This window comes from Aethalodelphis obliquidens, unplaced genomic scaffold (genome assembly GCF_003676395.1).
Source record: "Aethalodelphis obliquidens isolate GAN/ISIS:26980383/991018 unplaced genomic scaffold, ASM367639v1 scaffold3, whole genome shotgun sequence".
Lineage (NCBI taxonomy): Eukaryota > Metazoa > Chordata > Mammalia > Artiodactyla > Delphinidae > Aethalodelphis > Aethalodelphis obliquidens.
The window spans coordinates 55509004-55523564 of record NW_020837947.1 but is presented as its reverse complement, the minus strand read 5'-3'; the positions used below and the strand labels follow the sequence as shown (position 1 = coordinate 55523564).

The 14561-nt window shown below is 34.2% G+C and overlaps 1 protein-coding gene across 1 annotated transcript in view; it reads left to right on the top strand.

Annotated features, from left to right (window-relative positions):
- Nucleotides 1–14561, top strand: part of GRIK2 (glutamate ionotropic receptor kainate type subunit 2) — a 653415-nt gene that overhangs the window by 543769 nt on the left and 95085 nt on the right. Inside the window, exon 14 of the mRNA XM_027089701.1 lies at nucleotides 1895–2112. Within this exon, the coding sequence (XP_026945502.1) occupies nucleotides 1895–2112 (218 nt within the window). The remainder of the gene's footprint in view (nucleotides 1–1894; nucleotides 2113–14561) is intronic.

Sequence of the window (14561 nt, the reverse complement as noted above, 5' to 3'; positions counted from 1 at the left end):
TTGAATATGTATACTGGTGAGATGAACTTGATATCTATACAATCTAGCAATTAGAAATAAGACTATATCTGATATCTCTGAAAATGATGACAATCTGAACAATGAAAAATTCAAATATACATTTGCTTTGCCACATAACTACTTCACTGCTGGTGGATACATGAAAGAGGAACCCATACTATTCTGGCTGATGCCCAGCTCCCCAGGAATTAGTGGGATATAGTGCTGGACATGACGTTACCTTGAGTACATGACAGTCAGCCCCTAACCAGGCTCTGATTCACAAGCCTAGGAGGTACTCGTTTAAGTCCTTGGGTAAGATATGAACTTGTGGTAATTGGGCCATTTTTGTCGAATGTCTCCACTGTTTTTTTTCTTTCCCAGTCTTGTTTGACTTTATTGGTGGTGTTGTTAAAAAAAAAAAAATAGACTGGGCAGCCATAGCTGCTGATCATCTTGGGAATATTGAATATTTTAGTGTTTTGGTGTCCGAGTGTGTGTCTGACAGGGCCTAGGAGCAACTACGTCAGAAAGGTACTTTTCTGTTTTTTTTCCTTACAGAGTGGTAGGCAGAGTCTGGAGCTGGAGTTGGCTGTCATGTCCAAGTCTGTCTGCTTTTTAAGATGTTGTTTGTTTGTTTGTTTGTTTGAAATTGGAAGGGTGAGATGAACTGCAGTATAAGATGGGCTGTTTTGATAGAGCCAAGTCATGATACCACTTCTTTTCAATGTTAACATGAATAATTTGTTGTATTTTTCATTCCTTCTAAAGATGCGTTACCTTACTGCATCCGTTATTATATTAAAAAATATGTTAAACAAAACAGCAAATGGAGTCCATCTTTGCTTCATTCCATTTTACTCAAACCCTATTAAAATTAATTTGTAGCCAGTGCTTTCTTGACTGTAGGTTCAAAATGATTAAAAGTGAATAGTAATATATATATCCATAAATTTAGTATACTTTTTTTTATAAAAAAGTTACACATGCTGATATGTGTTCATTTCAATATTAAGACTGCAAATAATGTGGTAAAACCAAAGGACTCAATTTAAAAATTGTTAGAATTTTATTTTATAACCTAAATTAATTAAAATTAATAATACTCAAAAGCTAAATATAATTATCAGATCTCATTCTCTTATTAATACCATGAGCAGGCAACTCCAGCCATGTTTTGTAATATAATTATGAAATTTTTATATGTGTGTAAAAATAAATTTATGGCAATTTAACTATTCTTATTCTGATTTTCCTCATTGAGGCTAACTATAGTGATAGGAGACATTTGTTTATGCATAAGAAAATAATTTACTACCTATTTTAAAATAAAAACTGGACTAAAACCCCACAGCTCAAGAAATGTGGTTAATTAAAATTATTTTCCTACAACATTACTTTTTTAAATGGCAGTATAGACAAGACTTTTGGGCTTCATGTGCATGAAAAATGAAACTTTACATAAATAAAGCTTGTTAAGAAATGGATTGGAATGTACATTAAGTCATTTCTTCTAAAACCCACATAACTAACAAGATATGAAAATCTATAAAAGTGGTTTATAAACTAGAGTGAGAGAGATTTCTCCCTTCTAATTCTATTTTTATAAAGGTTACCCAGTCATTAATATGTAATTCTTATTTTGCACTGTCTCAGGTAGAACTTGAGTCTCCTGTCACTATATGTAAACTCAGATGTCCTAAGAGACTACGTATTATCTGAAATTAGCCTCTGCTCTCCCAGTGGCTGTTCCTTGCTTACTACAGAGATATATAAATCTGTGATTTAAGCTTTTATTACACAGTGATTCCATTCTGCCACTATGACCAAAAGTACCTGACTGCTGATCAAATTCTCTGTATTCGTTTCACCTTTTCCCCCCAATCTCTGTTAGGTTCTGAGCTCATGCCCAAAGCGCTCTCCACCAGGATAGTGGGAGGCATTTGGTGGTTTTTCACACTTATCATCATTTCTTCGTATACTGCTAACTTAGCAGCCTTTCTGACAGTGGAGCGCATGGAATCCCCTATTGACTCTGCTGATGATTTAGCTAAGCAAACCAAGATAGAGTATGGAACGGTAGAGGATGGTGCAACCATGACTTTTTTCAAGGTAAGTCCTACTGGTTATCCAAAATTTATGTATTAACATGATAGAATGCCAACAACCCTTTTTCTATTAATGAATTTAAGAGTATAGCAACATTGTTATTTGTGCAGAACAATCAATAGCATATTCCTCAGGTGGTGGAGAGGTATACAACTAAATATACGACCATCAAGGCAAAACATTTTTATACTTGCAAATGACAAGGAGTTGTTGCTTTATAAGTATTCCATTTTTGTTTGGAGGAGAATCTGTAAAAAAGTAAAATTATTTTTCCCCAACAAGGTTTTATCTTTGAATGTAAATAAATAAATAAATATATTTACTGAAAATTGAATAGCAGAGTCGAGTCAGACTCTACAAGGCGTGGGTATTCCAGAAGAACAGAATGATTACATGTAAGAATGTTTTCCATACAGACATTTCTTTCTGTTATGATGAGACAAGGTCAACTTGTTCAGAGCCTATAGAAAAAGAAGGAAAATAAGGACTGGTAGAAACAAGCAGAAACAGTTCCTATTCTCTGGACATTCATCCATCTAATATTCTGGAAGGCACAGAATCTCAAAATGGGCTACCCCATTGAACTTGCAATGGTTTGCAGTGGGACAGCCTGTGGAACATTTAAATGGAAAGTGTGCTTGCACCAAGTTCCAAGCATATAGAGTATCTTGCCCTCCTCTTTATTATTCAGATCTTCTCCTTGCTTCTGCTGATCTCACTGGGCCGGAGTAGACCCAATGAGGAGATTCCATTTTAGGGAATCAGTATCACTTCATAATTTCTTTTCTATTTTACTAAGTATTTTTATGTTGTTTGTAGTTTGAGCAAATTTTTAAGCCTTGGTATTTTCCTTCACTGTTCACAGGAATGCAGTTGGCAGTTCAAGTGGGTAGTAGAAGTGGTAGATGTTTTTTCTTTTAAAAAAATAACCGACTCAAGTTATAAAACAAATTCTTTCAACATTCAGTAAGTGCCTACTGAGTACCAGAAATTGTACTACACGTTGGGTATGCTAGAGCAAATAACATCTAATTCTCACTTTTAAGAAGGTTATAGTTTAATTGGAGACAGGGAAGACTAGATCTAGGATCATATAACTGTGTTTTACTTAACTTTGCCAAATAATTATGCAACTTTCTTTGTAAAAATTCTTACCAAATTAAATCGGCTTCTTTTAGGGTTCTGGAGGACACCAAATACCCAAAGAATGAGATAGATTGATTGTTTTAGTCAAATCTGTATAATTCTTAAAATTTAATTACTTTCAGAGAGAATATTTTTTATGCCTAGGTTAAAGATTGGATGCATATTTTTTATTCAATTGGAAAATTATTATCATCTAATCAAATTTATTGAATAATCAAATATGAACAAAGCATTATGATCAGTATGGTGCTATTTGTCTATATTAATTGCAATTGATCAATTTTCCCCAATTGAATATTTAATATTAATAGATTGTTTTTCTCATAAAACACTTTTTTTTAAATAAAAAAGAAACCAGCTGTTGAAAATTCTAAGTGTACATCATCGGTGTCTTTAACTTTGCTCGGAGTGAATATGTAATGCATTTAAATTATTACAATATTCAAGGGAATTTTGAAGTTGACTTTGTACAGTAATACATAGAAAATACTAATGCAAGTGATTTGATACCAGAAGTAATTATTTCTGTTTCACAAATACTTCAGAGTTTAAATTTTACTTTTATTTTCTAGAAGGCTCAAATATCTTAAGTTTCAAAGTTCTTATATACTATGAGCAAGGTATACCTCTGGAAAATCAACGTTTAAAATTTTTCTCCTTTTCCCCGTCTTTAAGCTTATTTTCTCCCTTCTTTGTCTTTCTTGTCTTTCAAACTTCTGTTTTGCTAATTTATTTCTTGTTTAGTTCAGTTGCTCTCTTGCAGTGTCATTTTGCCTAACTTCACTCTGCTGCTCACTTTTCGTCTTACTCTCATCTCTTTTTTTTCTTTCTCATACACACGTGTGCCTCTAGCACCCAGAGAAAAGTGACATGAAACAACTTTTTGTTTCCAACAGCACAGACTTTCTTTCTGTAAAATTGAAACCTTTGGGAATGTACAATTGTCACAATAAAAACCACACAGTGATAATCACTAAGTTGACAATTATGTTGATAACTTTATCACATGCTGAATTCTTACTGTTGAAATTTGAAAAAGCATTAGAATTTAAAAGGATACAGTAAATGTTGATTTTCTTTAGTTATTTTAGTGTAGCCCTAAATGATACTAATTTCAACCTCATATTTTGGCTTGTTAAACTATCTACTTATACCAGCCATTGGTATGAAATTAAAAAAAAAATTCCCTAGCAATCTGTAATTGAAGGAATTGCATGGTCATTTTGAAATTCTACAATGAATCCAAGACTATTGTGTATAGTCGATTTACATCTGACACCATTCTTTTATTTCTTAATTAACAGCAATGCATACAAACACTCTAGGAAGCACCCTTAAGGCATTGATTTCTAAAGGAATTTCCATCCTGTTTTTACTAATTGAACAAGACTCTGCTGTTAACTCATTATTCTGAAACAGCTCAGTTCCAGAAAATTATTTTAAAGAATGTTAAAGTTGTGTTACTACAAGCAAGAGCTGGCTCAAGATACCTGGCTTTAAAGGGGGTGAGTCTTCAGTATTGCAAAACACAGAGTTACACCGCCATTCTACAACATTGAATAATTCCTCTTCCAAAGAACACACTTGACTTTGTTCATTGACCTTACATGTATACTGTCTTCAAGAAGAGTTCATTCTTCTTTTCTTCTGTATCCATTACACTCCACACAAATTCTCTCCAGGGATAAATGTAAAGCCATGACTGGCAAAATAACTCAAAATCGAGCAGCTGGTGCTTCTTCAGTGTTATCCCATGTAAATCAATAGAAAGCTATGTGACATCACCAATATGTTCTTAATTATATTTAGATAATAAAATGGTTGAGGGCCCAAGGATTTTATTGGAAAACAATAAAGTAGGGTCAAAACGTTCTCAGAATCTGGGAACTTGGTGCAGCAGAACTGAAATCTCACCCCAGGGCTGAACACTCTATAAATGTCACCAAGCAACAGCACATGCTTTCTCCTTGAAGTATAACTTCAGCTATAGCTATATAAAAACTATATAACTCAGCTATAGCCTGTAGGTGTTACGGTCTCTTTTGAGAATGCCTGTATTTTCAAAGTAAGTCATATGTTTTACAAAATGATGCTGAAATCACCTTGTTTCTATGCAACTTATGACTCAGGTTTTTCAATTTCTACAAATTCTCTCTCTGGGTTTGGTCTGCCTGAAATCTCTGGCTTTGCCACATATGCTAATATAGTCTGTCTTTCCAAAAGGTATCAAAGGAAATGCATATCCTCTTTCATGGTTATTAAAAAAGATTTCTGCCACATGTTAAAAAGACATTAAATGGTATCAGATACCTAATGTGAATCACTTAATACTTCTGAACACATAGTCTACAATTTAGAATAGTTGCTAAGAGGGAAAGAAACTGTGGAATTAGAGAAACCTGAGCTTAATTTCAGACTCCACCACCTATTGGCTGTATTTAGATGAGACACTGCCCCTTGTAAACCTCTGACTCCTCATCTCTAAATTAGAATGACTAACAGAATCATTCTCACAATTTTTTTAAATCTTAAATGAAAGCTCTACATGACATGCTAAGTGCCTAATAAAAGCTTGATAGACATTATAAATTACCATTACTAGAATACATGGCTAATTTTTAAAATTCAGAATTTAGAATGATTTTAAACATAGTCAAGTAAAGTATGTTTCTATGACCCACAACTAGATAATTTTAAAATAGATTTTAAAAGATCACACCATGTTTATCTTATTTAAATTGCTTCATTCTTCTCATTATTGTTGTCATGAAGAAGGAACAATTTGATAAGTGAAATTTTTAAAAAATCTGAGGGGGCAGTTTTCAGAAGCTATTTTCTAGGCTGTGTATTGTGATATAGTATATTGAGATACAATTCACAATTCTTTTGGGAATTTATGCCACATCACAGGTAAAGGGAACTTTAAAAATTATTTAATATGAAAAAATGTTCTTTCTTAATTTTAACTTTTTTTTGTAATCTAATAAGTAGGATGTCTTATTTCGTCCAGTTTCATCATGCATCGTATGCTCTCAATTATATGATATGGATGTTCAGTCTTAAGAATACATTTTTATTCAATAAATATTTACTTATCTCTTATGTGGAAGGGATTGCATTAAACCTTAGACAAATATTGTGCATCTCCCAGCACCACCCAACACTTGTCTACCTCCTATATATCTTTCTATTTCCTTTACCACCATCCTGGTTCAGAACAGTGTCATCTCTGTCCAGGGTTTTGCAACATTTCTCTTTCCCAATTTTTTTCCCTATTGTTCTCTACACTCTACAAGGTGACTTAACACCCTCCAAAATCACCCTGCTTCTTTGCTTTAGGATAAGAACCTAGCTCCTTATCAGGTTTACAAGGCACATCATGGTCTGGCTTCTTTTTATTTTTTAGCCAGCTGCTCTCACACTCTAAACTTCAGCCAAACTGGTTAGTCCGTGTCATATGATGACTACATGATACATCTCCTTCTGTTATGCTTTTCTGCCCTTATCTACCAACCTAATTGGTTATATTTTCTTTATTCCTTGGATCCAAATTCAATTAATTCAGGCAAATTTTCTTGATCCTTTCCCCTATCCAAATCGACCCAGTCTGGGTAAGGTACTCCTTTTTTAAATTCTCTGCGCATTTATACCTCAGTTATTAAATGATCACCCCAAATTGTATTCCATTAATTCTTCTGTTTCCATACTACACTGCACAGCACGGGGACATGAATTGAATCTGTATCATTTACACTTGGATCTCCAGTTCCCAGCACAGACTTTGCATGTGTTTTGGGCTCTATTAGTTAACAGTTGCCACAATAATGTTGCTTAACAAATGATCAAAAACTCTTAGTGGCATGTAACATAAACCTCCATTGAGCTTATAAGTCAGCTGTCCTACTCCTAGAAATTTGGAGACCCAGAGGCTTTTCTATCAATACCTTTGGAACAGACTCTATTTCTGCTAAGCTTTTTTGGCCTTTAAATATATCCAGTTGAGTCCATTTATAATCTAAAAACCACACCCACAGTTCATATTAAAATGTGCCTCTCTCTAGACTTAATCATTGCTACTTTGGGCTAGAAGCTTTTTAATCCACAGGTGAAAATCTACAAGGCATTTCCTTAACTTTTTCAGAGGTTTTAACAAAGCACCTCAAGGCAACATGCTTAATTTGATTTTTAATTAAGGCCTGGAGCCATGTTGAAACAATTTTGAGAACTTTTACTGGCTGGAGACACTGAAGATCACAAACAATTTTATGACCCAACCGTACAAATTCTAGCTCCTTCATATCACCTCTAAATTCTGTTTGAAAACTGCCCAGTTCTTTATAAAATTATTTCCCCCTCCTCCTCTTTGTTGTTCTTCTTATTGTTAATAGTCTGTCTCTTCCTTGTACTACCTTATCCTATGTAGCTAAATTTACCAGCTGGTACTTTGAATATTATGTCAATTTGTCTGAATATTTCTTTGTCCAAGTCCAGAAGATTATTAGTATGTTTTCTATCTTATAAGTTACTATAAAGCACACTATAAAAATATTATTTCCCCCTAAGTTTACAGATTCCCATTTTCCCAACCTCCCCTAATGATTTCATTGTCATCTGTTATCAATGTTTCATAGTTAGGTTTCCTTTAAGGTGGCAACTCACTTTGTAAAAAATCAAATTCTGTACAGTTATCTATTGGCGCAATGAATATCGCATTCATTGATGGAACATCTATGACAGATGTTTTAGGTAGAATGTGTGTTTACTTTCAAAATTTCTCTGCTCTGTAGAGAGCTAAAAAGTTTTCTTCAAAATACGTAGCCCTCTATGGCATTTCCGTTTTAACTTTGGGTTAAAAAGTCAATTTATTCAGAAGTGTATGAAGTTTACAGTGTTAGGAATGCAAGCAAGTGGATTAATCCATGGGGGGGGGACGGTAGTTTTATTTCTTGTTACTTAGCAACAAAGAGGGTTTTATTTTGTTTTGTTTTTGTTTATGCATAGTTTCCCTCTTTAGAAGAACACAGTACATTGTAAATGCCATCTCATTAATCTTCACAGCAACCCCTAAGGAAGGTAGGAAGCAATTATCATTATGCTCATTTAACAGATGAGGAAACTGGGCCATGGAGAGGTTAAGTGACTTATTAATTATGAAAGCAATAGCCAAGGGACTCATAGTATCAACAATAAAAGTAATAGCCAAAGACATCATGGCATATCCATCATTACTCAGAAGAGCTAAGCGCATTAGTCATTTTGGCTCACCTACATGACCTCAACTGCTTGATCATATTAAGGTTTTAAAACATTTGCCTTAAGCCATTGGGGCAGATACAACCATAACACGTTCTTTATAGTCTGCTACTTATTCTGAGCTTATCAGTTCAATGGTCTTCTAAAATTAAATTATGCTGGGGTGACAGTATAGGTTTGTAAGCCTGAATTGCTGGTATGGCATGCCTGTAATGATTTTTTGAAAGCTTGAGTGAATTTTGCTTCTTAAATGCCAAAAGAACATAAGTAATTTTTGAGTCAAGGGATAGAATGTAAAAAGTTGGGAGTTTATTGCATGCACTTAATAAATGGATTTAGAAACACCATTCATTAGATATTTTTTAATTTCTGCAAAACATAATTTCTGTTATTTTTATTTAGAACAGTGGTGATAATTCAATTATAATATATTTACTATAAAGATATTTATACATTAGAAAAGTAAAATATCAACATGGCATCTGTAGTTACTTTCAGGTTGAAAAGTGTTTTCTGAAATAAATGTTTATTTCCTCTTCTTATATTGATGGTAGAATACTTGGGAATTTCCATTTTGCATATTCAGGAAATTGACCTACAATAGTTTTTGAAGATGGGAAAGATATTTGAAGTTAGTTTTGAATTTATTTTTATTGTGATATAATCAACATACAGCATTTTGTAACTTTAAGATGTACAGTGTTTTGAGAAATTTATATATTGCAATATGATTACCAGTCTAGCATTAGCCAATGCCTCCACGACATTAAAATTATCATTTCTTTTTTGTGGTTAGAACAATTAAGATCTTGCTTCTTAGCAACTTGGAAGTTTATGACACAGTATTGTTGACTATAATCACTATTCTGCACAGTAGATCTCCAGGACTTATTCTTTTTTTTTTTTTTGCGGTACGCGGGCCTCTCACTGTTGTGGCCTCTCCCGTTGCGGAGCACAGGCTCCGGACGCGCAGGCTCAGCGGCCATGGCTCACGGGCCCAGCCGCTCCGCGGCATGTGGGATCTTCCCGGACCGGGGCAGGAACCCGTGTCCCCTGCATCGACAGGCGGACTCTCAACCACTGAGCCACCAGGGAAGCCCCAGGACTTATTCTTTAAAAGACTTTTATATTTTATATAACAAATTCCTCGTTAAGTATGGTCATTGCAAAGAAAAAGTTCAGTAATTATTTGCACATTGATAGAAATCAAATATGTCTTTTATTGTGTACCAGATTTACTACTTTATATATTCTAATCATTTTCCACCATTATCCAGAAGGGATTCTTTGACAATATAATAATTAGAAAATTCACTATGGTACTTTAGTAGCATAGTAAGTACAGGGATTATTTCTTAAATACTTGCTCATGTAAGAGTTGCCCTGTTTATTTAGGTGTTACTAACCAGTCACACAGCTTTGTTTTTAGGTAATTTTATTTACCTGGAGTCAGTTTGTGCTTAGTAATGACAACCCCCTTTTCTCCTCAATAAGTTAGAAGCAAAGGGTCTCAAATGTTAGCTTTATGTCTCACATGGGGGATATTGTCCCTGTGCCGAGAAGGTAATTTAAAACTCAAATATTAACATAAGCATAGATATATTGCCATCAAAGTTTTGTGATTAAAATTTTTGGTTTGTTGATAGAAAAACAAATCCCTATGCATGCATCATAAATTCTAGACCAGAGCCCAGTAACACTAGTCATACTGGCTACTTTCTCAGAATCCCCAGTTAAAGCACTACTTTAACTCATAGGGCTAGTTTTTTATCTACCGAAGTCCTAGGAAATATGGCAATCAGTAGAACTAGATAGCATGTACATCATATGGAAATATGGTCTTGTCTGTGATTGACAGTATACCACTCTGATGAATAAGAGAATATTCTTGATTTTCATATCAGTTTTCCTTTCTCAACGGATGGAGTCATTATTTTGTCCTATTTGGATAGATCATCCAACCACTAAGTTTCAAACATCTTTAAAATATCCATTTGTTTAAATCAGTAGTCTCAACCTGTCTGCACAGTAGAACATTAGAAGCACTTGGGGAGCTTTTAAAGAATACCGAGCCCGACACCCCTCTCCAAGTCAAGTAATTAAAACTCTCTTGAGGTAGGGTCCTGGGCATCTGAGTTTTTTGTAACCTCCTCTGGTGATTCTAATGTGCAGAGAGAGTTAATTTAATTTGAAATTTAAATAACCCCTTCTTTATTGGCAATAATAGTTAATAACTGATTGCATCTACTTCCATTTCTTTCATGTTAGGGTGGGCATTCATGTCTTCTGAAACCCAGACCCCAGAAAATATTAGAGGCATGAAATGATAACTCTGCTGACCACATTCTTACTTCTTTTGAATAATTTACCTGAATTGCGTTTAAAGCCTTTTTCAACAGATTTGCTGAGAATAAATAATCTAATTACATCTTCACTTTTGATAACATTCCTGGAGGCCCCCAATAAGAATGCATAAGAATTGTCTTGTAGCAGTATGAAGAAGGTTAGAGCTTTCTCCGAAAAGTATGGTGGGGTAAATCCTGATTTTTGCTTGTGTCTCTAAAAAGGTGAGAAAATATATGTTCTATGGGACTTGAGCAGTGAATATATTCACCTTTCCTTTATAAACTTTTATTGCAGTTTCTTCTATCATGGGGGGCGCACAGAGGGGAAATTAAAGAAGAGACCCATAAAGGGGCATATTAGAGTATTGGAAGGATTGTACATGAGACTTTTGTGTTTTCCTAAGCAGGAGGAGATTAAGAAGAGGTGAAGTACTTCACACTATAGGTAAATATTAAGTTAGGTTCTTTGAAGTAGTTTGAGATTTGGGCTTAGGTAGTTTTCTTGCCTGAGTTTATTGTTCGATCCTGTAATATTTAGTGAACTACTGTCACTCCTTTCCTTGTTGTAGAAAAAAGAATGTACCTATATTAATGGATGGGGCTAACTTATTACATAATTCTAATTGTAGTCTTCCTTTGTGTCACTTGATAATTCTTCAATATCCCCCTGCAGATCTAAACTGAAACAACATGTTCCTCAAACATGACATTCTGCTCTATCTTGGGGGATGGAAAAACAAGATGTATTTAGGCTTCCAGGCCAAAATCTGTTCTAGTAACTTGCTTGCAAGTTACTAACCTGGGTAATAACTCCATGGTTATTTAGAATAAATAGAGACTTCATTTTGAATTTTTTGTTTACTTCGTGTATTCAAGTTTGTGGATAATTTACTTTTTAAATTTTTCTAGATACTTAAATGAGTGAAAAAAAAGCTTTATGTGATTGAACACCAGTGTATTTGAGCAATTAGTTTAGATTAATGATTAATATTATTACTGAAATTTTCATCTCTTCACGTTGATGTGTTCTTCCTCAGACACTTTTTCTAGAAATCTAAAAAAAAACTCACCAAAGATTTTTGTAGCCATATCATTTCTCTAACTCTCCCAAATTATTTTTTTTTCTATGAATGGTGTCAAGATATTGGTGTGGGTAATGGATTATTGTTAATATTAGGTTAAATGATAATATTTTGTTTAATATTATAATCTGGTATTTTTGAAGCGTTTTTGTATTCTTTTCAGTGCCTCTTACGGCTTTGATATTAATTAGTCAAGTTTGAAATATTTAAACCACTTCTTTATGATGCATTTAATTTATTGGCAGAGTAAGGGGGTGATTTTTACCCAAAGAGGTTTTCCCCCTCCCCCATCCTCCACTAACACACAATTTATTGTATGTGAGGCCTGATCCTATGTTTATTACAGGGATTTGCATAAGGCCTACAGAAAACCAACACCATTTTACTATGTTCCCATTGCAAGAAATAAAATGGTGCCTTTGAGGAAAGCTGCTTCATCAGACACTAGTTTAGCATGCCAAATTACAGCTATCAATGGTGAAACAGCAGATGTGAAGGCTAGTTGGCATCAGAGCATATGAGTCAAAGACTTTCCTATGGGAAAGAAAGTGCTCCATTACACTTTATACTAAGAACACTGGTTCTATCAAGCTGTCTGAAAATTAGAATATGATGGGTTTTATCACCCTAGCTCTGCCAGAGTGAATTCAATAGTTAAAAAGTAAGCAATAACACCATTCTGGGAATTGTAAGTGATTAGAGTTTCAATGTATTTAAACTCGGAAGGAGTAACAACTTTTATCTTAGCTTGTCTGAAATATCACAGGGACAAAAGTTTAATCCCTCTCTAATTGTTACATTTTCAATATGTACCAGTGAAGCTTTGGGGAACTTGAAAGGAAGAAGTCATGTGTTTGACTGAAGTGTAAAGTCTGAGAAAAGATGTTTTAATTCCCTTGGAAAGCAAGTGTGTGAGGCTGCTGTTATTCCAGGATACACTGTGGTTCTCTCTCTCCTTTGCCCTCCTTCCTCTGCTCTGTGCAGGGACCACTCTTACTGTTTGTCAAGTCAGGATGGCAGCTCAAGCACTGCGTCGCACCTCATCAATCTTAGGAGAGAGGACCCCACAGGGAGGGAGAAAACTTGAAAGTCAGTTAATGTACTGATGTTGAGCTGTCATGTCAAATGCTGGATAATGCATAATATTGTCTCTGTAAGAGTTCATAGCCACTGGTTAGGCAAAAATTCGTAGGAAATTCAAGAAGCGCATATTTTTGGATACATAAAAATAGGCTGAGATAAATATTATCAAAAAACTGGCATGTTTTATTTCTTAAAAAATAATGAAAAATTCATTTCTTTTCCATAAATAGCTGAATAAAAGCATGATTTGGTGTTTCTAAATCAAATATACAAACAAAAAATCCAGACTCTGTTTTGTAAATTTTTTGAGATTATATTTACTGGCATTGTGGCTAAGAGCTATTAATCATGCTTACTGTCTTTTGTGGTCTTTTTTTTAAGGGGGGCATCTAACTTTAGAATATCAAAAACGACATAGTATTCTTATTCCTCTAGATTGTACATTAATTACAGAGTGAAAACACTGAAACTTCTACTAAATCCAGAATGTCCTTGGCAGTGAATGTTCTTGATTTTGCATGCACTGTGATGTCTCTTTGGAGGGAAGCTATTCTTTCTTTGCAAATGGAATTTACACTAATTAGCATCTTTGGTCCGCTGAAGTTTCTTTTGTTCATTTGTCTTCTTATTTCTTTCCAGAAGTCCAAATAGCGGTAATATCACTTTGTTCTTTGATATTAAGAGCTGATTTAAGACATCACATGGTAGTTTAGTTGGTCCTTTCATTTCATCATAAAGCAAAATGAAGTTCACTATTACTTACTGCTGCTGCCATCTTTGATACTTAGATTTTTATTTAAAGACAACACAGAACTGTTATTCCCCTTTGGAAGCAAACAACGTATAAGATCATGAGCCCTTCTGACACTCAATGATTTGATACTCAATCATCATGCATATTCACAAGTAGTAAACAATTTATAACTCATTCCTAGTTTTTTATATCCTTCCTCCTAACCTCACACAGATTGGGAAAAGAACAAAATAAACTTTAGAGTTCGTTAATAGGTATTGATAACTGCAAGCTGACTATAACGGATTCCTAAAAATATTGCTTTTAAAATATGACTAGATTAAACATTATTGCTAAATGTCTTACAGGGATCAGATTCTAAAGTAACTCAAATTTTTCTTTTTGCTGTAATATTAGTGACCCTGGCAGTGTCTACGATTGTTTAAATGTCTAACGCATACTGGTGAGCACTTTCATTGACCTCCAGTATGCAGAGAAATTCTTCAATAGTAATAAAGAAAGAACATTTAGAATGAGTGAATGTGTGTGTATGTGCAAACATGTGCTTGAATGAGTGTGTTCTGTAAGAATAAGACATGCCATCTTAATTGGAGTTAAATTATGGATGATTACATAATTTATTTTCCTTATACCCAGTTTCCATATGAAATCTGTTTTAGTAGAAGAATAGTACAGTGTTGGCAATAAATTGTACTTTTATCTTTCCCGACAGCATTTGAATAATACTTTTGATTGTTATTAGCCTATTGTATACACCATAGCATTAGTGGAGTACAGTGAAAATATTTG